Below are 26,128 nucleotides of genomic sequence, written 5' to 3'. Positions count from 1 at the left end.
TTGGCTGCTTGGAAATCCACAGGGCCAGTGGGCACAGCGCTGATTCGCAAGAGTGCGTCAGCTGCCTAATTTTCGGTCCCAGAGATATAGCGGATGTCCGTAGTAATTTCGGAGATAAAGGTAAGTTACCCAAGCTAACTTTCTGAGTACGAGGAACTGTTGTTCTTGAAAACAAAGGTTAACGGCTTGTGGTCGGTCAGAATGTAAAACCTACAGCCTTCAAGAAAAATAACGGAAGTGCTTGACAGCACATAGATGGCTAACATTTCCCTCTCGAAGGTGATGTAGCGAGATTCTATACGTTTGAGGCGCTTTGATAAGAAGCCAAGCGACCTCCAGCCTGTGTCATTGTGCTGATGCAGTACTGCGCCCACTGCCGTGGTTGATGCGTCTACCATAAGGCGAGTTGGCGTGCCCGGCAGAGGATAAATCAGCAACGCTGCAGTCGCCAACAGCGTTTTGGCTTACTGGAAGAAGTGTTGGTGCTCGGAGGATCAGTGGAAGGTAGCCTTTTTTTTCTTTTATGAGTAGAGTTACAGCAGCTCGGTAAGCGGCTAAAGAACTTGCGCAAAGTATGGTTTGAAGCACCTGTCAATATTTATGAGCACCAGAAATTCGTGCAACCTTCAGGAGCAGGTTGGAGAAGGGCAGTTCTCGATTGACCGCACGCGTAATTCCAATGGCTTGATGTCTTCGGGTGAAATGCGATGGCCGATAAAATGCTGGGCTTCAACTTTGAAAATACATTTATAGGGTTTTAGGACCGGGCCGTGTTCATCCAGTCGCTCAAAGAGAAGGCGAAGGTGCTCTTCCTGCTCTTCGTCAGTGCGACTTGACATGAGAATGTCGTCAATGTAGACGGAAATGAACGGGAGTCCGCGCGTAACTTCTTCCTTGAACTTTGAAAGTTGGTGCAGCATTCTTAACCCTAAGGCATACGGACCAATTCAAATAGGCCAAATGAAGTAGTGATTGTGGTCTTCGGAGTGTCGCTGAGTTCAACAGGAATTGGTACGCGCTCATCAAATTGATCTTGCTGCATATTTTGGTGTCTGCGAGACGAGCGCCGAAGTCACGTATGTGGGGAAGGGTATATTAAAGGAGCAGTGACGGCACTAAAAGCTCGGTAATCGCCACACGGGCGCCCGTCGCCACTGCTCTGCTTCGGAACCAGATGGAGAGGTGAAGACCAATTGCTGGAGAAAGGGCGAATAACGCCGAGCTGAAGCATGTGTTCGAGCTTACGGCGGGCGACTTCCAACCTCCGTCCAGCGAGCCTCCATGGCTGCGCGGCGACAGGTGGGCTGGTGGCGGTGACACGATGCATAACCTTGTGTTTCACGGGCAGCGCATCTTTTCGGGGCATCGTGAGTTGCGGGTACTCAGAAAGTATCTGGTCACCGCCTGATACGTGCAGACCCCAGGTGAGGCGAGGTTTGACAACAGGCCAAGTACACAGAAGAATTTGACGTTATCCTTTAGGCGTCGATCTGGGAAGTCCGCTCCCAGTATGGTAAAGCTGACATCCACTTAGAACGACAGAAAGCTGAGCTAGTTGGTAAGGATTCATTATGCAAAAAATAAGTGAGGCGTGCAGACAGGACACAAGAGTAGAGTGTTGTCCACTTCTCTACCCTTATGTCCTGTCTGCACGCCTCACTTCTTTTTTGCATAATGACATCCGCGATCGCAAACGCCCATCTGTGCAAGCGCCGGAGTGCCTGTCTAGCGTTATCGACTGGAGCCCATACGACACGATGGGTGTGTTGATCACTGCGTGGAGCATGGGTATCAACTTGCCACGTTGGCAAACTGCGGCCGTGGGGGGAACGATAGAAAGCTCGGTCCGGTGTAGACGAGGAGGCGGTGCCGGGGATGCAGTCGACTACGAATAATAGGCGGCTCCGAGAGGGCAGATGTCGCGTGCCGCCGTTAGCGACTGGCCGGTCCGTTTCCCGTCTATGAATATGGCTGGGTGCAGCAACTTCCTTGTTCGCGAAAGCGATGGTGGCACCAGCACAACTGCCGTGGTGAGTGTCTAGGTGCGCCGCGAGACTGTGAAGGCCAATGGTTGCGCGGATGTTGGTCGCCAATGTTGACACCTGTCGTCGCCTTCTCTAGTGCCAGGCGGTCGACTGTTTCCTCCAGGCCCGAGGGTCGGTCTCCTGGTTCTGAGGCTCTCGCAACAGCGATAGCTAGCTGTGCCGCAGACGATCAGGGACACATGCGGTCAGCAAGTGCACGTAGCCGACCGAGACTCGTCTCGTTGAAACCCGCCAGTATCATGTCTGTGGACTGTAGGAGGCGCCGCCGCAAGAACGGCTCGCGTAAAATGGGAAGCTGGCTCTCGTTTATGGAGTCGCCTTCCAGCAGCTGACGGAACCGGTGCAGGAATTGTGACGATCGTTCGTCACCGAGATTGGAGGCTACTCCAATTTTTTGGAGGCTACTCCAAAAGATTTGGAGTAGCCTCCAAATCTTTTGGAGGCTACTCTCTTGCGATGGCTCGAGGCAGCAGGACCGTGCGTTTCAGGTCGTCGTATGCTGCGGCCGAAGGTGCACTCGCTAGCAAGTTGTTTATTGCTTCGGCGATGTCGGAGGCTAGCGCGGCGACAATGGGCAGCTAGGTACCTTGTTGTCTGTGATGCGCTGGAGTTTGAAACGGGCTCATACTTGCAGAAACTTAACTTGATGATTCTTGGGTCAAAAGCTGGGAAGCTCAAGCTCTGCGGCTATCACAGGAGACGTAATCGGGGCGTCATCTCCGTCAGCAGGAGTAGGAGCAGCATCGTGCATGGCTAGTGTTCGAAAAAAAAACTTGAATGTCCTGAGTGAACATTTGTTGGGAGCTTGCTTAAGCGTAGGCAAATAATACACGTTTTGACAGGTTGAGAACTGTGTGTGCACTTGCTTCACTGAAGCTTAAAAGCAGGTTTGTCGCGTGGCAGCAGTGGTGCCCCTATCGGACTGGCTCGGTTAGAGCAGGAGCCAATGACCCCCACGATGGGGAGAACGAAGTGACGGATGGTCACTACAAGAATATACAGAATTTTCAAAAATCACCTCCGGCAGGTAGCGCGATTCCTTGAGACAGATCGAAACTCACCTCTCTCTCTCTTCGTCCCCAATATGCCTTCCCCCAGTGCAGGGTAGCAGACCGGACGTGCATCTGGTTAACCTCGTTGCCTTTCCTGTCTTCTATTTCTCTCTCTCTTTCTCTCTCTCTTGAGCGGGATTACTCAGAGGCGGGCACTACTTCCATAATAAATGCAAATACATAATCACCTCATTAAAGCTAGTCTGCTAATTAGGGTCCTAAATAAAACCGTAAGGCCGATATTGCAATTTGTGAATTCCAGCCGATGATTTCGCAAGCTGAACACATATTCAGGGTGGCAGCAGTTCGGAGACATTGGATTGATGGAAACAACTTTATCATAAACCCGGCAAAGTTTAACGACCCGGGCTCAGGGGACTCATAAGGAGACTTCGAGGCCTTGCCTTGTCGGCGCCTCTCGGGCCTGCTGGACTGCCCACTCTTGCGTCTTGAGGTTGGAGCTGCGCATAGCAGCGGCCCACCTCGACGCAAGAGCCTCCAGAGCTACTGCCCATGTAGTTGGTATAACACGACACTCCCACATGTGTGAGAGCGTCGCTCTAATTTTCAGACATAATTTGCAAAGATCACATGGTTCTTGCGCGGGGAAAATGGGCCGCAATCACACCGGACTGGGGAAGGTTTGTGTCGGCAGTTGTCGCCAGACGACCGCCTGGCGACGTTTCAGTTTGGGGTGAGGGGGGGCAATAACCGCCTGCCTAGCTGGTAGTGCTTCGTGCTGCCATTGGATCTGACCAAGCGTTCTCGCGTGTTTTTAACCAGAAGTTCCGAACGCGAAGAGGCAGTCTCCAATTCTGCGCGGCGGGTCAGTTCTGGCGCAGAGTGGTGCGCTATCTAGTTCAAGTTAGGGGGGCACTCGTCGAGGGGGGGGGGGGAGGTGGCGATGTGCGCTGGGAACTATGTGATCGCGGTAGTATCGAAGTGCTGTCAACTAACTTTCCTTAGGGTCTGGAGAACCTCAAAGGAAATGCGCCCCCACGTGCAATTGCGAACTGCGGATTGTGAGTCGCTAAGTAGTACCTCGCAGAGGGAGTCGGTAAGCGCTAGCGCAATCGCTGCCTCTTCCGCTGTTTCTGGGTGTTCCGTCGCGACACTACACGCGTGCGTGAGCCGGGAGTTAAGGTCTACGACTACCGCCGTGAACCGGTGTTCTCGTGTGTATTCTGCCGCGTCTACGAAGCGCGTAGTCCTCTTCTCGCCCAAGGAGCGCAGCAGTGCCTTGGCATGGGCCTGGTGTCGGCCTCGATTATATAGGGGTGATGATCAGCTTGGTCGCTCAGGTCGGGTGGAATGACCTGTTTCTGACCGTGCTGGACGTGGTAATTGAAGCTGAGTTTCTGCAGGATGTACCGGCCCGTGCCTGTCAGGGACATGCGTTCGAGTTGCGGGGCTCTTTGCTGATCCATGATTTCTTCAAGCGTGTTGTATACCCCTAGCTGTAGCAGACGAGCAATGCTTGTGGACTTCGGTAGGCCAAGGGCGATCTTGTAAGTCTTGCGTATAAGAGTGTTAATTTTCTCCCTTTCGGTGACATTGCAGTTGCGACTGATTGTGAAAGAGTGACTGAGGCGCATCATGCTGTCCTCATTCATGCCCGAGTGTTTGTTTGTAATGCATTTGATCAGGTTGGTAGCCGCTGTAACTTTGCCTTCGATTTTGCGGATAGCTTCTATGTTTCACCCATTGGCTGCTACATGCATGCCGAGGATGCGTATCCTTCTGGATTCGGGGAATACAGGAGCCATTTTGCGTATAGAGGATTATTTCGTCGCATTGGCGGGACTCGCCTGTAGGCTTGGGCCGGCGGCGCGGGCGGTAGAGGATTACCTCCGATTTGAGTGGAGATAGTCGGAGACGTGTGTCTTGGAGGTAGGTTTCGACTGCAGAGACCGCTGCTTGTAAGGTGGATTCTATCTGACCATCACTGCCCTTGTCGACCCACAGGGTGATGTCATCTGCGTACAAGGCTTGATGGAGGCCGTCAATCTCGTCGAGGTAGGCCGGGAGACCCAGCATCACGAGGTTGAAGAGGATGGGGATATGACCGACCCTTGAGGAGTGCCGGTGCTTCCTGGTGCATGTTCGTCGCATCTCATGCTGTAAACCGCGAGGGTGACTGTGCGGTGGCGTAACAGGAAGTCTCTGATGTAGTTGTAGCTTCGCTTGCCCATGTTGAGCTTGTTTATTCGGCTCAGGATTTCTGCATATGCTACATTGTCAAATGCCTTTTCCAGATTTAGGCCGAGGATGGCCCGGTTGCCGCTAGTTGGGTCGTTGATAGTCTGGTGGTAGAGCTGGAGCATGACATCTTGAGAGGAGAGGTGTGACCGGAAGCCCACCATAGTCGGTTGGTAGACTCCAGCCTCCTCGGGGTAGCGATTGATGCGCGAGAGGAACCCGTGCTTCAACACCTTGCCAAAGCAGGATGTGAGAGAAATGGGCCGCAGGTGATCGAGGCCCTTTCCAGAGGCGTTTCCACGCCTCTGGAATGTGACCTGCTCGCCAGTATTTGTTGACGCATGCCGTAAGAGCGTTTATCGAGGCATCATGGAGGTTTCGTAGGGCCTTTTTTGTAACCTTGTCTGGACCAGGTGCTGATTTGCCATTAAGGTCGTGGAGAGCTGCGCGGATCTCTGACTCGTGAAATTCTTCATCGAGTGTCACATTTGTCTCTCCAGTGTAATCTCCGTGTTGAACATCGGGTTATTGATGGAAGTACTTGTCTAGTAGGTGGGTCACAAGCTGTTGATCACTCGTGGTAGCTCGTTCCTTGTGCAAAAGGCATTGCAGGTTTGCTCGCTGAGCAGACTTGCTCTGCGTTTCCCCCAAGAGGTGACAAAGGAGACGCCACGTGCTACCATTGTGGATTGCCCATCGACTGCGTTGCAGATGTCATACCACTGTTGACGGCTTAAGGTCGCGCAATGTCCTTCTAGCTCGCGATTGATGCTCTAGCTCGCGATTGATTGATCTTCTTACGAAGCTTTCGGTTGTGCCTTTGCACTTCCATCTTGCGTGCAGTGATGTCTTGGCTTCCCAGAGGTGGGCTAGTCGGCTGTCGATCTTGTCAACCTGGTCTTCGCGTGCGACCGTCTGTGTCGCCTTGTTCATGTCGTCATTTAGCGTCTCCATCCATGCCTCGATGTCGTGGATGTTCTCCTCACCTCTCTGTTCTGCTCGCTCCTTTCGGAACTTGTCCCAGTCCGGCCATTTGAATAGCTTAGGAGGAGGAGGTGTACCCGCCTGAGGAATTCGTGTTTCTATCATCATGTGGTCACTACCGAGATCTTCAAAGGCATTGCACCACGTTGCTTGAGGGATGTTTAGGACCGCCGTCAGGTCCGGTGTCGTGTCCCGTGCCGTTGATGTGCCCGTGCGGGTCGGCGCCGTCGGATCGCTAATAAAAGTTAAATCGGCATCATGCAGGTCCTGCCAGAGGCGTCCACCTTTGGTTTTAGTGTAGCCATAGCTCCAGGCCTCATTCGGGGCGTTAAGGTCTCCCCTCACCAGAAACGGGTTTGCGCCCACCAAGGCAAGCGCCTCTCGAAACAGAGAGAGGAAACGACCCCGCGAGTGAGCCGGATTACTATAAACGTTGAGGAGAAATACACTGTCTTAGCGTGTCCTATAAGGAAGGAGCTCTACAAGCATGCGTTCCCCATGTGTGCCACATACTCTGTCTTCATGCACTATTATCCCTTTCCGAATTTAAAATGCGAGTCCGCAATCAACAGGAATCTGCTAGGCATGCACAGTATAACCTTGAAGTTTTTGTACGGTACCTACTGTTTCCTGTATCATTATGACGTCGGGCTTGGCTTGCACGTGTCGGACGTATTGTAGCAGCAGTGGTTGCTTCTTAGTGAAGCCCCGACAGTTCCACTAACACACCACGAGCACGTTGTGGAACTAGACGTCGTGGTGCTGTACTTGTGCGTTGCCTGAGATAGGGCTAGTGTGAATGAACGTAGAGCCCATGGTGGGCATCATTCCCATGCCTGGGCGAAGGCCTACGTGTGTCTCGATTTTTTCTATATGGCTTTCAACCCTGTCTGTTCGAGCAGTGAGGTTATTGACCGCAACACCGATGTTGCGGATCCCTGTTTGAATTTCAGAAAGCAGCTTCCTCACTTCTTGTTTTTTTCCGCCAGTCATTTATCGTGACATGTGCTTTGCCCCAATCACTTGCTGCTGATTCGAGCTTGTCTAGTTTGTCGAGCTGTTGAGACTCAGAACTGGCCGCCGCGCGTTCCTTTGCGGGCGGTGCCGCACTGCCGTTCCCGTTCGTAATGGGAGTCGGGACTAAAGCAGGCTTAGGTATAGATGGCTGCGCCATCGACTGTTTAACCTCGCGAATTTCTTGGGTTAACTGCAGCACGACGGTGCGTAAGTGTGCGTTTTCGCGCTGTACTGCTTCTATTACCACGTCCCTAGGTACGTGGCATTAGAATTACTTCATGCGACGAATTACTTCATGGGCGTTCCAGTTCTTTTGGCGCTTCAATGTATGAAGGGTCGCCTTGTCCAAACAAAAATAGTCCAAACAAAAATAGTCCAAACAATACAAGAGTGTGTTTTCATCGCAAGTTTAATCACGCATATCTAGAAGCGGTTGCAATCTTCAGATTTCGTTCCAAGTGGGTGATATGCCTTAACAACTCACCGTCTACGATTCGTAAATTGCAATAAATGCCGTAAAATAACTAATAACTTAATTAATGAATCTTTCTTAATTATTCGATTATGCATCTATAGATTTCTCGTGCAGGTAATTTACGCCTCTTTAAGTAATCCAGGTGAAGGATTACAGTTCTACCACAGACAGCTATTAAGTTTCTGTAGTCCAGAAAAATATAACACTCCGTATAACATCTTTCGTTGTGAAGCGATCCAGGTTAACGTATACGTTCACATTTTACCCAAAGCTCGGTACACGAGTGTTTCCGCATACCGCTCTTATCAGAACGATGCCGGGAATCTGACTCGTGATAAGGACAAAAACGTCGTGGTCACTGAGTCACGGCAGCGGGTAAGGCACTCAGCGAGAACACGAACACTGTTGAGGAGAACCCGCGGATCATGAGCCTCGGCATGTGCGCACCGTTGCCGCTGACATAGCTGCCTTGCGTGTTTGCACGAGCCAGGAAGTGCGCAGATCAGCTTTCGTCTGGCGCGACTCACTCGGCGGCTATCACTGCTTCCGTGACGTGCGCGATAAACGCGATCACGCCCTCGGCCCCACGTGCTCGGCAGTTGATCGGACAGCACGGGACGGCGGCAGTCACGCCGGAGTGATAAACGAGGTCGGCACATCCCATATCTGCGAACACTTCTCCGTTGTGTTCTGTCCTGTGTTGCAGCTTGCGGATACTCGGGTCACCTGGTGATCGTCGTTTCAATGTTTAAGATGGCAGGGATAATTTGGCTGTTCGCGGTGGCCACGATGAGCGTCGTCGATGGAGGTCCCGTGCTTTACGTGGAGCCTGAACAGGTTCACCTGTCCTATGGAGGTGAGAGAAACGCTTGCCTGTTGCTCTCATTGTGAGCATGCAGCTCACAATGTTTGGTGCTGTATCAAAGTTGCTCTAGTAGCCAGCACACGAATCGTTCAGCTACTCCAAGGCATCTCAGGGGCACAAAATGCAACCTACTCTGTGAGTCTAAGCAACTACTGTGCGCCTATAAATACTCAGCGATTGAAAAGCGATTCTTGGAACGCGTGGCCGCCGGCGCTTTTGTTCAGCAGTGATTCCTGAAGGGCCAGATGTAGTAACACTTTGTCAAAAAAGGCTGTCGCATTCATCGTGTACAACAGTGCGTGATCTCGGTGTCACATCCGCGGACCGGTGGCGCGAAAAGCGCCGGACGCCTAGCGCTCTGGGTATCGCGTTTCAATAACAGAGCACTGTACGTGCGTTGGTCTGCGGTACTTCCGCTTCGTCCGTTGCAATGTTTATTCGTCTCCGTTTTATATTCGTTTGCACTAGCGATACGTAGAGGCATCCTGCTACCCTGAAGTGTTTTTGTCCGGGGCATAGCAATATGGAGATTGCATGAAAAAGAGCGAAATCATTACTTTGGCAAGTTACAATGGTCGTGGGCCAAGAAGTGTACGAAACAGACGAAAGTGGAGATTTCCACGGTGTTACTAAAGCGATCACATCGAGTAAATTTGCCCCCAGAGACCACGTCACCGATGCTATCTGCATTTCATGCAGCAAGTGCGGCGATCTCCCCAATAACACTGGCGTCTAAGCCATATGGACAATCTTGTAAAGCCGGCTGTGTGGCTCAACTTTCGTTTTAGCGATTCCCTTGGCGATAGTGTGCCCCCTCTTTGTCATTCATCCGCTTTGGCTATAATACGCTATAGCCGGTTAAGTAATTGAAAACTGCTTCCATCCAAACAGTCACGAACCGGAAGCAATGCCTAAACCTTGTCGTTATTCCTGAAGAAAACAAAATCCTCAAACATCAACCCAACGCTCAAATCTAGTGTGACATAAGTGCATAAAGTAAACATGGACTTCAATTTAACGCAATTTACCGCAGCATCCTACAGCGAAACAGGTCAAAGAATAAAAACATGGTGCAAGATCTGGCTACACGACCTACAGTAATCGGTTGCCAGCCTTTAACAGCTTAGCTGACGTTAGCTGGGGCACCCTATATAATTCACACGACAAGGCATCGCACACATGGGAGTGATGGCTGCTACGCCCCCCCCCCCCCCCCCCCCGGTGAGACCGAAGCCTGAACCGCCATGAAATTGTTATTACTTGAGTTCGGTTACCCACACCATAGAGGTTTCTTTTGAGTTGACTCGACCTTTTCATTTAAAATGTTGTCGTTGCTAAAAGCATACTTTGTGGTTAAAAGCACCAGCATCAGCCACGCACAGTCATTCGCAGCGACGGCAGGCCTTGACGAGAACACGCACGGACTCCCTACCAAGCGCACGTTTGATAACTTGACCACCAACTAACCCGAATATTGAGCGCCTGGAAAAATGATGCCTATCAGCACCATTCTTTTCGCCTCATTGACGCATGCTTTCTTTCGCACTAAATAATGTGGATTGTGCTCTTTATACGGAACACAACGGCGACAATGACTGCGAAAATTAGCCTGGAGTCTCGACATGGTTGCTATCACAATGAAATAAAAATAGAACATGCGTCAAGCTCGCTTCTAACCCGGCATCCAAGTATATCCAATACATCCTCCGTATTAATTTTAACTCGTCGTATGCTCTATTAGCTGATCAGCAAGGCAATCAACCATGCTCATATACATGCTCTCCTGTCTTCTCGCCCTTTGAATATATCACTGTCTTATTTATTGATTAATTTATTTGTTAATATTGTCACATAGTAGTGATGGTTAAGAACGCAGCAAGACTGTGAATGGGGAAACTTGGGTTTTTTTTGGGCGAACCTGTGCCCTCAAGAACAGGCTACACTCTAAGAACAACGAAAGTGGTGAAAACAGTCGGCGATAGTCACAAATCTGATCAGCCGGTGAAGCGCATCGGCTTTTATTCATGAGTCATCGAAGGTTCGAGAGTATTCGCCGTGCCCGCGAGTCTTTCAGAAAGTTTTACATAATTCGCTTCGCGCGTACATGCAACCAGATTACTCAAGGTTCGGTGAAAACAGACAACGGACAGAACCATCGATAACATTTCAGAAACTTCCGATACATGCAGTCGCGTACTTCGCTGAGCGATAACAATTGTTAAACGGTGATACGCGGTCATCCAAGGAAGATAAACAAGCACATGCATCAATGCCCCCTCTCGAAAAAGAAAAATATGGTTCCGATGCTATAGCCACGAAAACTAAAGCGAAACCACGCATAATAAAGAAAAAACAACAAAACAACAGGGAAACTATGTCCCTAAGTTCGTCAGCGGGCGTAGAAAGGCTTAAGACGTACCACGTGAACAGCTGCAGGCCGTGCGAGGTGCCGCTGCGATTGCAAAATGCCGTCTGGCACGACCTGATAGTCCATTACGCCAATACGTCTCATGATCTTGTAGAGTCCGATATAGCGGCGTAACAGCTTCTCGCAAAACCCTCGTCGGCGTATCAGAGTCCAGACTCGAACACGGTCGCCGGGCTAGTACCTGACGTAGCGTCGTCGAATATTGTAGTGTCGGCTGTCGGTCCTCTGCTGGTTCTTGATGCGCGGGTGGCCAGCTGTAGGGCTTATTCGCAGCGCTGGAGATAGGCAGCGGCGTTGAGATTCGCTTGGTCGGTGACGTGCGGCAGCATTTCGTCGAGAGTCGTCTTGGGGTTCCTGCTGTAAACCAGCTTTAACGGCTTGGTCTGCGCTGCTTCTTGCGCCGCCGTGTTGTAAGCGAAGGTTACGTACGCCAGGACGGCATACCTCCTTTATGCACGTTGGGCAATGTACGTCAACGTACATTGCAAGCGTGTCGTCAAGGTTCTTGTTGGGCCGCTGCATAAGAACGTTCGTCAGCGGGTGGTATAGCAATTGCCCTCCTGTGGCTTGTCTGGCTGTATTGCAAAATTATTTGGGTAGAGAGCGAGAGAGAGGTTTAACGATACGAAATGCTGGGAGGTCGGCCTGAGGTATATTCCTCTAGCCAGCTACTCGGCATTGAGGGAAGGGGAAGAGGGAAAGAAAGAGGGAAGAAAGAGGTGCATGATGGGTGACGATGACGATAGAAGGAAGATGTAGAACATATGGAAAGCAATTTGGCATGCTCGAAGTCTGCAATCCAGGCCCGTAATTTTTAAAAAGTTCTGTAATGCCTGGATGGCCTTGAATCTCGATTGAGCCTCTGGCAAGGGCCTAAAATAACGTACTCCGACAACGGTGCGCTGTCGAGACGCGTAAGGTCGTTATCCAACCTTTCACGCTCTTCCATGTACTTAGGGCCGTCACAAAGCACGTGACCTATAGTCTGAGTCACATTGCACAGGTCACAGTGTGGAGACTCGGTGCTTCGCATGAGGTACACGTATCCGCGCTTAAACGCTACCCCAGCCTTAGACTGTGCAGAATACTGGCACAGCTTCGTTGAATTTTCGGTGGTAGCCCGAAATTCATGGTAAGGTCCAATCTCTGGAGTCATCTGTGGCGATTATCCGGATTCTCCCAGTGCTTTGCTGTCAATTTTCAGATGACACTGGAGAGGGGACAGTTGGCGTCCGCTCTAGAAAAAGGAATTGAAAGCAGTGACTTTCGTTCTTCGAGTGCTTTCTTTGCTTCGGCGTCGGCCAGTTCGTTGCCCTGTATGCCACAGTGAATGGGAATCCACTGAAATGTGATGTGGTGGCCGTTTTCTTGCGCTAAAGTGTAGAGCTCGGCAGTTTGAAGAGCCAACACTCTGTAAGCGCTTTCTTTCAACACCACTCTAAGTAGTTGAAGAGCCGATTTTGCGTCACTGAAGACTGTCCATATTTGAGTAGGCTGTCGCGAAATACGTTGAACGGCCTCTCTGACTGCCACTAGTTCCGTAGATGTTGTAGTCGTCTTGTTATGCAGACGAAACCGTCGAATGACTTGATGCGCAGGCACGACGAAAGCCGCACCAGACACATACGACGAGACCGATCCGTCTGTATACACGCTCACCGAGGAGTCATATTCTTTCGACATATATTCAAGTGTTAAATGTCTGAGGCCGACGGTAGGTATTCGCGATTTTTTAGAAATTTCGAGAATAGATATACGTACCGGTATTGTGGACATTACCCATGGGGGCATATGTGGAAGGTCAGCCGGGGCAAAGTATGTTGTTATGGCCGATTCTTGGCATTTAACGGCTCTTGAAAAAGTGGAGTGCGGCAGTATGTCGGTTAATGTCGATAAGGGATGGCGTCCATGACGGCACAGCCGCCGCAGGAATGCTCGAAGAGGTTCGCATCGTAGATAGACAGGTAAAGGGGTGACGTGAGCCTCCTCAATTGTTCCGTGGGTTGAGGTGCAACGTGGGACACCGAGACATATTTTCAGCATCTGTGCCTGGGCACTTTCCAGCGTACGCAAACATGACGGGCTAATACTTGATAAAACTGGCAGGCTATACCGAATGTATCCGACGTAGAGAGCCTGGTACAGCCGGAGTAGCGAATGCTCAAATGGACCCCACTTCATACCGGCCAGAAAGTGAAAAACTTGAGGAAGCCCAGTTAATTTTTTCTTTAACATTGCCATATGTTTCGATCATGAAACACCGCGGTCAATGACAACACCGAGGTATTTGTGGTGGGTGACATATGGGATGGCATTTCCATTGATCATGATTGGATACCAACACATAAGCTTCCAGGTGAACGCTATCGCAGCGCACTTGTCTGGGGCCAGTTGCAGTCCCTGGCACTGCACGTACTGAGACGTTAAAGAAACAGCTCGCTGCAACCTGGCACGAATTTGCGGTCGCGTGACTGCGGATGCCCATATGCATATGTTGTCTGCGTAGGTACTGATGCGTACTGTATCAGGAATTATTTCCGCAAGGCCGGTAAGGGCAACATTGAAAAGAGTCAGGCTGAGAACACCTCCTTGAGACACTCCACGGACCACAGTGTGTCTTGTCGTTTCGCCATCATTCGTTGACTGAAGACGTGGGTAAACTCTGCAGTGAAGGCCGTCCCTCTGTCCATGATGAGGACTTCTGGGGCACCTTGTCGCAGGAGGATGTTTTCGATGAAATATTTAACGACTACGGCCGCACTATATTTATGCAGAGCTTTCGTTCCGGCGTAGTGGGTAAGGTAGTCGGCAGCCATGACAGTCCACTCGTTTCCAGATGCTGACGTCAGAAAGGGACCCAATAAATCCATTCTGATCTGCAGAAATGGTCGATAAGGAGGCTCGACTGGCTGGAGCAATCCCGCTCGCCTTGTCGATGGTGTCTTGCGTCGCTGGCAGTCTCGATATGCCTTCACGTAACAGACAACGTTGGCGCTCAGACGCGACCAATAGTACTTCCCTTGTATGCTTGAAAGCGTACGGGAAAACCCGAGGTGCTTGGCTGTCTTATCTTCGAACAGGGCACGCAGGACTTCTGACCAAGGTGCTTCAGGCAGAACGAGAAGGTAGTTTGCGCTGGCTGGCGAAAAGTTCTTCTCACCAGGAGGGCGTCTCATAAGAAAAACGGAGGCAAGCCACGCCTAAGTACCCTTGTGACAACGTTGGTCTTGCCTTGCGAGTACTCAGCAAGGCTTCTGAATTTCGGGCCCACTCGCGACTGCTCGGCACAGTTGTCTGCACTTATTACGCCTAAAAAGACGTCCTCGTGTTGGTTATACTATGGGGGGGGGGGGCAGGGGCTGCGGGTCCACGGGAGCGCGAGACAGGCAGACGGTATCAGGTGCTTTCTTTCGGACTTTTCGATTGCAGTTATGTCATATTCTTGCTATGAGTGGCTCCACCGCGCCAGGCGTCCTGAAGGTTCCTTTAACTTCGCTAGCCTACACAGCGCGTGATTGTAACGGAGGACTTTCAACAGTCTGCATTTAGGTAACGGCGGAATTTTGCTGTAGTCCAAATGAAAGCGAGAAATTCCTTTTTGGTCGTAGAATAATTGCCTTCGGCATTTGGCAGCGACCGGCTACCGTTAATTATCACCCGTGCAAGTCCGTGTTTTTTTTCTTTTTTTTCTTTGGACTAGGACGGCACCGAGGCCTAAGCTAGTGCCGTCAGTGTGGATTTCTGTATCAGTGTCCTTGTCGAAGTGCACAAGTACCAGTGGTGACTACGTGCGTTGTTTGAATTTTTGAAATACGTCATCCTGCGACGTTTTCCACTTGAAGTCTACGTCACATTTAGTTAGATGTGTCAGCGGCTTAGCGATGCGTCAAAAGCCCTTGACAAGGCGCCTGTAGTAGGCACACAAGCCAACGAATCTACGCTATGCCTTTTGTCGATGGCAGAAGGAAGTCGACGATAACGACGCAGAAACGTAGGGTTCCGCCCCTTTTCTTCACGAAGACTACAGGAGATGTCCACGGGCTTCTCGGCGGCTGGGTGATGTCGTCGCGTAGTGTTTCGTTGACTTGTTGCCTTATAGCTTCAAGTTCTCGCGTTGAAACTCGGTAAGGGCTCTGGCGGTGTGGTAAAGTGCACTCTTCGGTTATCATGCGATGCTTTGCAACTTCGGTTTGTAGAATCCTCGATGACGTCGAAAAGCAGTCATCTTATCGTCGAAGACTTCTCAGATGTTGTTTACTCATGAGGAGACTTGGAAGTCTGGTTCGGGAAATATGGTTGTAGGGGCAGATGAAGCAGAATGCGAGAGCACAAATCTATTACTGGTTTCCACGATTTCCTCGATGTATGCGATCGTAGTGCCCTTGTTGATGTCCTGGAACTCCTGGCGGAAGTTTGTCAGCATCAGTTCCGCTTTCCCTCCGGGCAGTCGAGTCACACTTCTTGAGGCGCAAATTTCATGGTCGAGCAGTGTATGTTAGTAGCCATCGATGATATTTTCTACGTCTGCGAGTGTTCCGCAGCCGACCGGAATTACAATGCCGGAGAGAGGCGGGATGCTGACTTCGTCCACAAGTATACTCAAGGCACACTGACTGGAAGGCATCTCCGTCGCTATCGCTTAGTCTGCGGACAGCTTTATTGACCTCAGCCTCAGGTAGATGATTGCGCCGTATTGGTTCAGGAAGTGCATGCCGAGAATTACGTGTCACGAACACTGTTGGAGGACAACGAAAGTCGCAGGGTAGGTCCGGTCACGAACTGTAATGCTTGCCGTGCAGCTTCCAGTCGGCGTTATGAGGCGTCCTCCAGTTGTACGAATTTGAGGGCGGTTCCACGCAGTCTTGAATTTCTTTAACTTGGCGGCGAATAATCACTGATGATGTAGTAGTCGGCTCATTATCTACAAGTGCGTTGAATTCGTGGCCGTCGAGAAGCACGCCCAGGTCCGTGGTTCCAACGCGAAGCATCACGGATGCTTCGCGTTGACCTGTAGCTGGTACGTGGCATCGTGAGATCGTCTTTCGTCAGCGTAATCTTAGCTTCTAGGCTTCGTCGAGATCGCGGCGTGTCGTTGCTGCGTCGCCGAAATTGTTCGTGAAGAGTAATCGAGGGCGGCGGAGGATCTTCGTAATTCCGAACTGCAGCTACCGTACCTCTATCGGTTGCTGCTTTTATTTTCCTGACATGGGCTTCCGGACAAGCCCTGGGCTGGGCAAGTGTTGGTCGGCGCTGCAGTGACAGGTGGCGTCTTGGCGACGGCGAGCGACAAGGGCATCGAGGTCTCCACTACGTTTCGGCGATGCAGTCAGCGATGTCACGTGGCCGCTCGTGGAGCTGTAAACGCGGCGCGTTTACGTCGAAACCTCGTAGGCTCATCTCGTGTTATGCAAAAACGCCCGTGTACCATGGCTAGGATGCACTTTCAACAAAACCAGACAGTTTAAATGAATCGGTAATCCTCCTACTACGGCCTGCCTCATAATCAGATCGTGGTATTGGCACGTGAAACTCCAGAAGATAATTTTTTTATAATGCTCTGCCCCGGGTTGTAATAGTGTAGATCGTGTTCGGATGTATACTGTCAACGTGACTATCGCCGGACAGCCAACTTCTGTTTTATTTGCCTTCTGTCTTTATGCCGTCTTTTTTTTTGTGGCCTGCACTCTTTAATAGCCTATTCTGTCCTCGTGAATTGTGCGACTGGCCTCTCACAGCTCGAAGTACATCTCCTGGCCCAGCGTCCAACCAAACCTTTGCCCAGCCGTTGCTCCCTCGATTGTGTACGCATGCCCCCTGAAGCTGTCATGTTTATCGCCATCTCTGATTGCCATGTCTCTGATGGCAATTCCGGGCTGTAGTGGTAACGGACGTTCTGCTGGCCAAGAATGTTGACGCGCTTAAAACGCTCATGACTCCTCTCCATTCCCCTTTTGAACTTCGGCGCCTCTATTTGGCGCCGACTGGTATGGCGCTCGCCGCCATCAGTGCTGCCAAGTACTGCGAGATTTGTGCCTTCGATCTCACCCGACGTTTCAGCAAGTGACTCATCCCAGCCACCCCGTTTCTCACATGACGCTCTGCCGACAGAATCCCCGTTGACCTTTCTTCTTCTCACGTTACGTTCACCGCCTTCTTGACTCATACAATGACATCTTTGACTTTGAGGATCATTCTACAAGCCAAACATTTATCCCGCATCGAATCGACACTGGTGATTCGCCATCTCTATCGTGTCTCCCTTGCCAAACGGCCTATAATCAGACAAGTCGACAAAATGCACACAAAATGCGTTATCAAGTCTTCTTCTAGTTCATGAGCGTCGCCTGCAGTGTTTGTGCAAAAGAAATACAGGATCTGGTGCTCGTGTGTTCACTACCGACATTTTAACATCTCACATAACCACAGCGCCTAAGCGATGAAGCTTTGGACCTACACATAGCCACGTACGTTTCCTCCATCAACCTGCTCTTAGGCTAGTGGCAGATTACCGTTGATACGATATCCGCGAGCTGACTGCTTTCCTCACTCCGGCTACAATCTAGGACTTCATGATTGTAACGCTTGGACTGTGTAATGTCCCCTCCACCTTCGAGCGGACGATGGACTAACTTCTTAGATGCGACAAACGGTCCACTCCTCAATACAGCGTAGACGATGTGATTGTCTTTTTGCCTACATTCACGAACCACCTGACCCGCCACTCTTGATGTATTTCGGCAAGCCTGACACGCAACCTTTTCCAGTACCGTTTAGCTCGATGCCATATCACCGTTATTGGCCATCTTGTTAGTGCTTGGGCTGTGCAACTTGACCCCGGCAAAGTGAGAGCCGTCAATCACTTTCCTGTTCGTCGCTCTCAGAGATCTCCGAAGCTTCGTCGGCTTACGCTCTTATACCCGTGTCACACGGGCAACCCGGATATCCTTCAAACTTCCTTCCCTTAAAGGACCGCAAGGGAGTTTTACCTCAAAGGAGTTAGCTCCGTGTCACACGGCCTATTAGCGAGCTTTTGAATGCTGCCGCTGGGGGCCCATTAGGCGCTGCTCACCTCGTACGCAGTCATGAAAGAAACCCGTTATATATTGCTAAAAAGTTTTGGTTACTTGTCTTTTCTTACAAAATTCAATTATTTATTACAACAAAAAATGGCGCAGTCAGGGCACACGCAGCAGCCATTCCGAGAACGCCCGGTTCGAGAGTCTAATGTTGCTGCTCAACTCAAATGTCTTTGTCAGTGCTGAAATACTATATTGTATGCATTAAAAGCAGTTATAATTGCTGGTAAAAGTGAAATTAATAGAAATGCGGGTGATTTCTTGACTCGAAATTCAAGCACACTGGGAACAAGAGTACTCCCTTCAGTCTGCAAGGGAGATCTTCCATCTCCTTTAGCTAGGAACTTCCTTAAACTTCCTTTGCTAAAGGATGCCGCGTGACACGGCGCGCATCTCCCTCGAGATTAAGACGTCCTTGGTTGAAGGGAGTTAAAAGGACTTTAGCCGCGTCCGCGCGACAGGGGTATTGGTTTAGCCCCTTCGTCCGGCATTTTTTCCACACTGTCAGGCCACCTACTGTTCTAGTTAAGGAAGACATCTCATATTGTTTGGATCAAAACCAAGCTACCGCATTCGCCATGCTCCTCAATTTCCTTACAACGCCGCCTATATCGGTGCAGTGTGACACGGTTGCTCGTACAAAAGTTCGCACTGACACTAGCGCCCCCGGAATAGGCGCAGCAGTCTTCGCCCGACTCCAGCATGGCCAGGAACGTCTTATTTATTGCCTATGTCAGCAGACTTTTCTTATTGTCCTAGCGTAATTGTTTGATAACTGAGTAACGCATTTACATTCTATTAAAATAGTATTAACCTTGTTCACAGACGATTTCCTTCATCTCCCCATTTGAAGAAGACAACAGAAATTTCAGTCGCAACTACAGGAATTTCTGCTCTATGGCAGAAGTTCCTGACGTTTTGTAGTTGCGATGGACATTTTTGACGTTACTACAGAAATTCTGACGTCACAACAGAAACATTCTGTCGTGATGATCAAAGGTTCTGAAGTCGCTACAGAAACATTCTGTTGCCACAACAAGAGTTTATGAAGTCGCAACAGCAAATTGCTATCATGACAGCAATTCTGACGTTGCGACAGAAATCCTGACGTCGCAAAAGAACAATTCTATCGCGACGACCAAGAGTTCTGAAGTCGCAATAGAAACGTTCTGTCACAGCAACAAGAGTTCTGTAATCGCTACAACAGCTTTTTATCGTGACAGCGATTTTGACGTTACGACAGAAATTCTCAAGTCGCAACAGAAACATTCTGTCGCGACGACCAAGTCTTCTGAAGTCGCAACACGAACGTTCTGTTGCGACAACAAGCGTTTATGAAGTCACAACAACAACTTTGAAGTCACAAAGTTGCGTGGAAAGGTGTCTCGATCGGGTGTCAGTATTCTGGCACAGCGCTGCTTTGAGAAGCCAGTATGCTGTCAGAATGAACACTCCTCCACGAATGTTTATGTAGCTATTTTGCACTGAACACAGGAATCATATACGCTCTCAAAAGTGTAACGAGCGAGAGACAATTGTCGAAATTAGCAGTAACAACCCTAACAATGTGCCCATTGTGTATTTCTGAATTTCTGATTTATTATGTATATCGTAAAGCAAAATCAGTGTTCTAGGACTCCAAGATGTACTTGTCGATGGTAACAACACTTTTGCTCTTCTAGAGAGGAGCCAGATGACGCGGCGGAAAGAAAGCGCAAATTGGGTGTCAGCATAAAAATGTAAACATCAACGCAGACAGGGATTCTTACTGTTTACACGGCCCACATGTACACATACAGCCACGTTCGGCGTGGTGCGGTGGTGGGATATTGGGTTAGGGATCGTCACGGCAAAATTCTTTCCATTGTTCTTTTTAATTTCTTACATTTCTGCACTAATTTACATAGCCCTAAAGAGGTATCTGTCAATTTCTAAATAAATATTGATCAAGAACTACAGAACGTCGGACCACAGGACGTCGCACTACAGACAACAGGCGTCAAACAACAGACTGCAGAAAACAGAACGTCAGAAACAGAACGTCCCAAAATACAACAGACTGAAATTTCCTTTTGTGTTTTTCAAATGGGTCCTATCTTACTTTTGGGCCATTTTAATCTTCCAAACATAACCTGCAACGATCCACCTTTCTCACTCTCTCTCTCTCTCTCTCTCTCTCTTCGGCACGAGCTAAGGACTTCTTAGATTCGTGCTCAGTTTGTTCAATGTCACAGCTAATAACACAACGTACACGTGCATCTTCAAACGCCACAAGCACCTTTGACCTCGTTTTGACATCCCACCCTGCAAAATCTCAGAGATTACACATCTACCTGGCATGAACGATCACTGCCTACTTGCATTTTAAATGAAAATTTCTACGCCCAAAGCAAATAAAATCAGATTACAAAAAAGCAAGGTTTACCTCCATAAATAACGAATCAACTGCATTTCTCTACACTTTCCTACCGAATTCCGAAAGTCATTCGCTTAAGCACAGTTGGGACAAGTCAGCAGCTTAAGCTCAGGGACTAACAGAAAAGTAAATTTTATCTCGCATCATTACCTCCAATAATGATGCTCTTTGGTACGATGCCCATCTCAAGCACCTATACAACCGCAAAAACGGCTATATTGCTCCAAAAAATACACCCCACATGACACACAACCTGATCTGTTTATAAATCCGCATTTGGCGCGCACGTAAGACCACTACGCAACGTTAAATCAACCTTTCTATCTAACGTACTTCCATTTGCGAAGGTCGTGGGTTCGGTTCCCACCTGCGGCAAGTTGTTTTTTCATCCACTTTAATTTCCATTAACTTATCGTTTCTTTATTTCATTTATTAAGCGCACGTAATTTAAGAACATTAAATTATGGAGTTCTACGTGCCAAAACCACTTTCTGATTATCAGGCGCGGCGTAGTGGAGGACTCCGGAAACTTTGACCACCTGGGGTTCTTTAGCCTGCGCCTAAATCTAAGTACACGGGTGTTTTCGCATTTCGCCCCCATCGAAATGGCCGTGGCCGGGATTCGATCCCGCGACCTCGCGCTCAGCAGCCCAACACCATAGCCACTGAGCAACCACGGCGGGTCGCACGTAATTTCCCCTATGTTGTCCTTGGTGTCACTGTTTGTTGACTTCTCACGATAGTACTTCCGTTTATGTGAGAGACAATCGATAAAAAGTTTTTGTGTAATCAACGCCTCGCATGATAACACATAGCTCTGGAAGACCCATTCGGCGTCCATATACTTACCGTACAGTGCGGTGCCACCCTTATGATATACCTGTGCAATTTTTTTGTTTGTCTCCTGCAATGACCGTCCACCTCTTACTCACGAGTACGATTGCATAGTTATGCCTCCAGCGAAGGTTTTCACGGTTGGCGTTGCGAAAACAATTGATTACCTGAATCAGCACTCATCGCCTTGTTACGACTCTGTTAACTCAAAATTAATTAAATATACCAACGCCGGTGGTTTTGTTATTTTAACAAAACTTTTCCAGCAATCACTGGCTACATCTACACAACCCATCCAATGAAAAACGTGGTCATTCCACTGCATAACTCGGGAACCAAAAATTTAACAACTAATTATCGCCCACTCTTACTCTCAACTACTTGCTATAAATTGCCTCAATGGAATTCTTTGGAATCGGAATGGATAGGTGTCGAAATGGAGTTTTTTGCCCCAAAATATTTTTGAATCAACCGACTTCACGAAGGCACTCGAGTCTCACATTGTAAACTTCGATGGTTGGACATTGCTACGGTCTTCGTGTTTTCTTGATTTTTGTTGCTGTTGTGGATCCCCGTTACATTGCATATATCCTCTGTAGCACCTTTTACTAGGGCCAAATTGCTAGACTGCAGTATTGTGTAAATTTAAAAATTGCTAGAACATATAGCTTTCAGTATACTTTAGTAATGCGTGACTTCAACGCGAAAGTGGGGTAAAAGCAGGCTGGTAAACACGAAATTGGCAACTACGGCGTCGATAATAGGAAGGCTAGAGGAGAGGTGCTGATAGAATTCGCAGAAAAGAATAAGCTGAGAATAACGAACACCCTTTTCAGGAAGTGTAGCAACAGAAAGTGGACCTGCAAAAGCCCTAATGGTGAAAGAATAAATGATATTGATCTCATACTTTCTGCTAATCGCAGCATAGTGCATGATGTAGAAGTGATAGGTAGGGTAAAGTGCAGAGATCATAGTGTCACGTGGTAGTGACGGTAAAGAAGGCAGCAAAACTTTGATTAACGAAACTACCGTTTTTTGGGCCCAACTTGCGCCCTCAAAAGAAGGTTACACTCAATGCTGAACGAAAACGGCGAACACAGTCGGCGATCGTCGAAAATCTGATGAGTGGGTCGAGCGCGTCGGCTTTTATACATCAGTCGTCAAATGTTCCAGAGTAGTCGCTCGGACCCATGGGCTTTCCACAAAGTTCTACATTATTCGCGTCACGCCCACATGCAATCAGATTACACAAGGTTCGGTCACAGACAGCGGATGGAACCATCGATAACATTTCAGAAACTTCCGATACATGCAGGCGCGTCCTGCGCTGTGCGATAACATTTGTTAGGCGGTGAAACGTGTCGCCCGATAAAGACAAGTGCACGTGTAAATACCCCCCTCTTAAAAAGCATCAACCCTATGCTGCAAACAAACGAAAGCAATAAAGAAAAGCGCTCCTAGCGAAGAAAACAAAGAAATAAGGAAGTTCGGGAGCGTCCGTAAAACGCTTTAAGATGCACCGCGTGGACCACTTCAGCTCGTGCACGGCACCACTGTGAATGCGAAATGCCGTCTCGCACGACCTCATAGTCCAGTGGGCCAATACGTCGGATGACCTTGTAGGGTACGAAATAGCGCCGCCATAGTTTCTCACTCACTCCTCGTCGGCGAGTACCAGCCCGGCGACCCAAACACGGTCGCCGGGCTGTTGCTCGACGAAGCGTCGTCGGAGGTTGTAGTGTCGGCTGTTGATACGCTGCTGGTTCTTGATCCGTAGGCGGGCGAGTTGTCGGTCTTCTTCGGCGCGCTGGAGATATTTAGCGAGGTCAAGATTCTCCTCAACAGTGACGTGCGGCAGCATGGTGTCGAGCGTCGTTGTAGGGTTCCTGCCGTAAACCAGCTTAAACGGCGTGATCTGTGTTGCTTCTTGCACAGCCATGTTGTAAGCGAAGGTTACGTACGGCAGGATGGCATCCCAGGTCTTGTGTTCGACGTCGACGTCGACGTACATTGCTGGCACGTCATCGAGGATTTTACCATTCGTCTGTGGGTGGTAGGCAGTTGTCCTCCTGTGCCTTGTCTGGCTGTACTGCAGAATGGATTGGGTGAGCTCCGCTATAAAGGCCGTTCCTCTATCATTGATGGGGATTTCTGGGGCTCCATGTCGCAGCAAGATGCTTTCGACGAAAAGTTTTGCCCCTTCGGCTGCGCTACTTTTCGGTAGAGATTTAGTTTCAGCGAAGCAGGTGAGGTAGTCCGTCACCACGATGATCCACTTATTTCCGGATGTTGACGTCGGATACGGTCAAAACAAGTCCATCCCGATCAGCTGAAAAGGTCGTCAAGGAGGCCTGATCGGCTGTAGCAATCCTGCTGGCGTTGTGGGAGGTGTCTAGCGTCGCTGACAGTCTCGGCATATTTTGACGTAACGGGTGACGTCGGCGGTTAGGCGCAGCCAGTAATAGCTTTCTTGTATCCTCGATAGCGCCCGGCAGAAACCGAGGTGCCCGGAGGTCGGATCGTCATGTACGGCGCGCAGTACTTCTGGCGGGTCAATGGGGGCGCGTGATAGGCAATCGGCATCAGAGTGTTTTTGTTCGGAATTGTAGGTTACAGTGATGTCGTATTCAAGTAGTCTGAGGCTCCACCGGGCCAGTCGTCCTGAAGGATCCTTTAAGTTCGCTAGCCAACACAACGCGTGTTGGTCGCTGACGACATTGAATGGTCTGCGATATAGATAAGGGCGAAATTTCGCTGTAGCCCAAACGATAGCGAGGCCTTCCTTTTCGGTCGCAGAATAGTTGGCTTTCGCTTTTGACAGCGACCGGCTAGCGTAAGCTATCACCTGTTCGGCTCCGTTCCTTCTCTGGAGTAGAACGGCACCGAGGCCTGGGCTATTGGCCTCAGTATGGATTTCTGCATCGGCGTACTCGTCGAAGTGCGCAAGTACCGGCGGCGACTGCATGAGTCGTTTGAGTTCTTCAACCGCGTCGGCCTACGGCGTGTCTAGGGCTCAGCTATGCTTGAAAAGTCCTTGACAAAGCACCTGTTGTAGGCACACATACTAAGGAATCCACGCACTGCCTCCTTGTTTATGGGTTGCGGGAACTGTGCGATTGCAGCTTTTTGTGTGTCTGGGCGGACACCAGATATGCTGATGACGTGGCCTAGGAATAGAAGCTCATCGTAAGCGAAGTGGCATTTTTCCGGCTTCAGAGTGAGCCGTGATGGCTTGATGGCCACCAGTACAGTCGTAAGCCGCCTTAGCTGGTCGTCAAAATTTTCGGCGAAGACGACAACGTCATCCAAGTAAACGAGACAGGTCTGCCACTTCCATCCTGCTAAAACCGTGTCCATCACGTGCTGGAACGTTGCAGGCGCCGAGCACAGTCCGAATGGCATGACCTTGAACTCGTAGAGGCCGTCTGGGGTGCTGTGGGCCGTCTTTTCGCGATCTCTTTCGTTGACTTCTATTTGCCAATAGCCAGACTTGAGGTCCATCGACGAGAAGTATTTAGCGTTGCAGAGCCGATCCAATGCGTCGTCTATTCGTGGGAGGCAGTATACGTCCTTCTTCGTGATCTTGTTCAGATGATAATAATCGACGCAGAAAGGTACCGTTCCGTGCTTTTTGTTCACCCAGACTACAGGAGATTCGCACGGGCTTTTCGACGGCGTGATGATGTCGTTGCGCAGCATTTCGTCGACTTGTTCCCTAATAGCTTCACGTTTTCGAGTCGAAAGTCGGTAACGGCTCTGGCAGAGTGGTCGAGTGCACTCTTCGGTTATTATGCGATGCTTTGCGACTAGTGTTCGTCAAACCCTTGATGACGTCGAAAAGCACTCTTTGTATCGTCTAAGCAGACTTCTGAGTTGTTGCTGCTTAATCACGGGTAGAATTGGCTTTATGTCGAAGTCTGGCTCGGGAACTACAGTCGTCGGGGTAGATACGACAGAATTCGAGAGGACAAACGCATTGCTGGTGTCCAGAATTTTCTGGATGTATGCGATCGTCGCGCCCATGTTGATGTGTTTGAACTCCTGGCTGAAGTTTGTCAGCAACACTTTCGTGTTTCCTCTGTGCAGTCGAGCGATCCCTCTTGTGGCGCAAATTTCAGTCGAGCAGTAGACGTTGGTCGCCTTCGATGATGCCTTCTACGTCAGCGGGTGTTTCGATGCAGACCGAAATAAGAATACTGGAGCGAATGCTCACTTGATCTTCGAGCACACTCAAGGCGTGGTGACTAGGAAGGCTCTGCGGCGGTATCGCTTGATCTTCCGATAGCGTTATTGACTCCGACTTCAGGCCGATCACTGCGCCGTGTTCGTTCAGAAAATTCATGCAGAGAATGACATCTGGTGAACACTGTTTGAGGATAACGAAGGTGGCAGGGTAAGTCCGGTCGTGAATGGTAATTCTTGCCATGCACATTGCAATCGGCATTATGAGTTGTCCTCCAGCGGTGCGAATTTGAGGGCCTTCCCATGTAGTCTTAACTTTCTTCAACTGGGCGGTGATGTCTCCATTCATAACGGAGTATTCGGCTCCTGTGTCGACTAAGGCGGTGACTGCGTGGCCGTCGAGGAGCACGTCGAGGTCGTTGGTTCTTTGTCTTGCATTACAGTTCGGTCTTGGTGTCGAATCACGGCTGCGTCGCGTTGACCTGTGGCTGGTATGTGACGTCGTCAGGTCGTCTTTCGTCGTCTTATTCTTTGCTTCCAAACTTGGTCGGGACT

The 26,128-nt window shown here is 49.7% G+C and overlaps 1 protein-coding gene across 4 annotated transcripts in view; it reads left to right on the top strand.

The window, feature by feature from the left end:
• The first annotated feature begins 8,366 nt into the window (after window positions 1-8,366).
• The window catches only part of LOC142580118 (acid phosphatase type 7), a 229,898-nt gene continuing 212,136 nt past the window's right edge, over window positions 8,367-26,128 (top strand). For 3 of the 4 annotated variants that reach the window (XM_075690938.1, XM_075690939.1, XM_075690936.1), the window contains exon 1: window positions 8,368-8,628. In XM_075690938.1, coding sequence (XP_075547053.1) covers window positions 8,517-8,628 — 112 coding nt within the window. In that variant the 5' untranslated portion in view covers window positions 8,368-8,516. Of the gene's footprint in view, window positions 8,629-26,128 lie in introns of all 4 variants that reach the window. The other variant, XM_075690940.1, reaches the window with a different exon arrangement.

Source organism: Dermacentor variabilis, chromosome 4 (genome assembly GCF_050947875.1).
Source record: "Dermacentor variabilis isolate Ectoservices chromosome 4, ASM5094787v1, whole genome shotgun sequence".
In the NCBI taxonomy this organism is placed as follows: Eukaryota; Metazoa; Arthropoda; class Arachnida; order Ixodida; family Ixodidae; genus Dermacentor; species Dermacentor variabilis.
The sequence above is the reverse complement of the archived record's forward strand: the minus strand, read 5'-3'. Positions and strand labels throughout refer to the sequence as shown.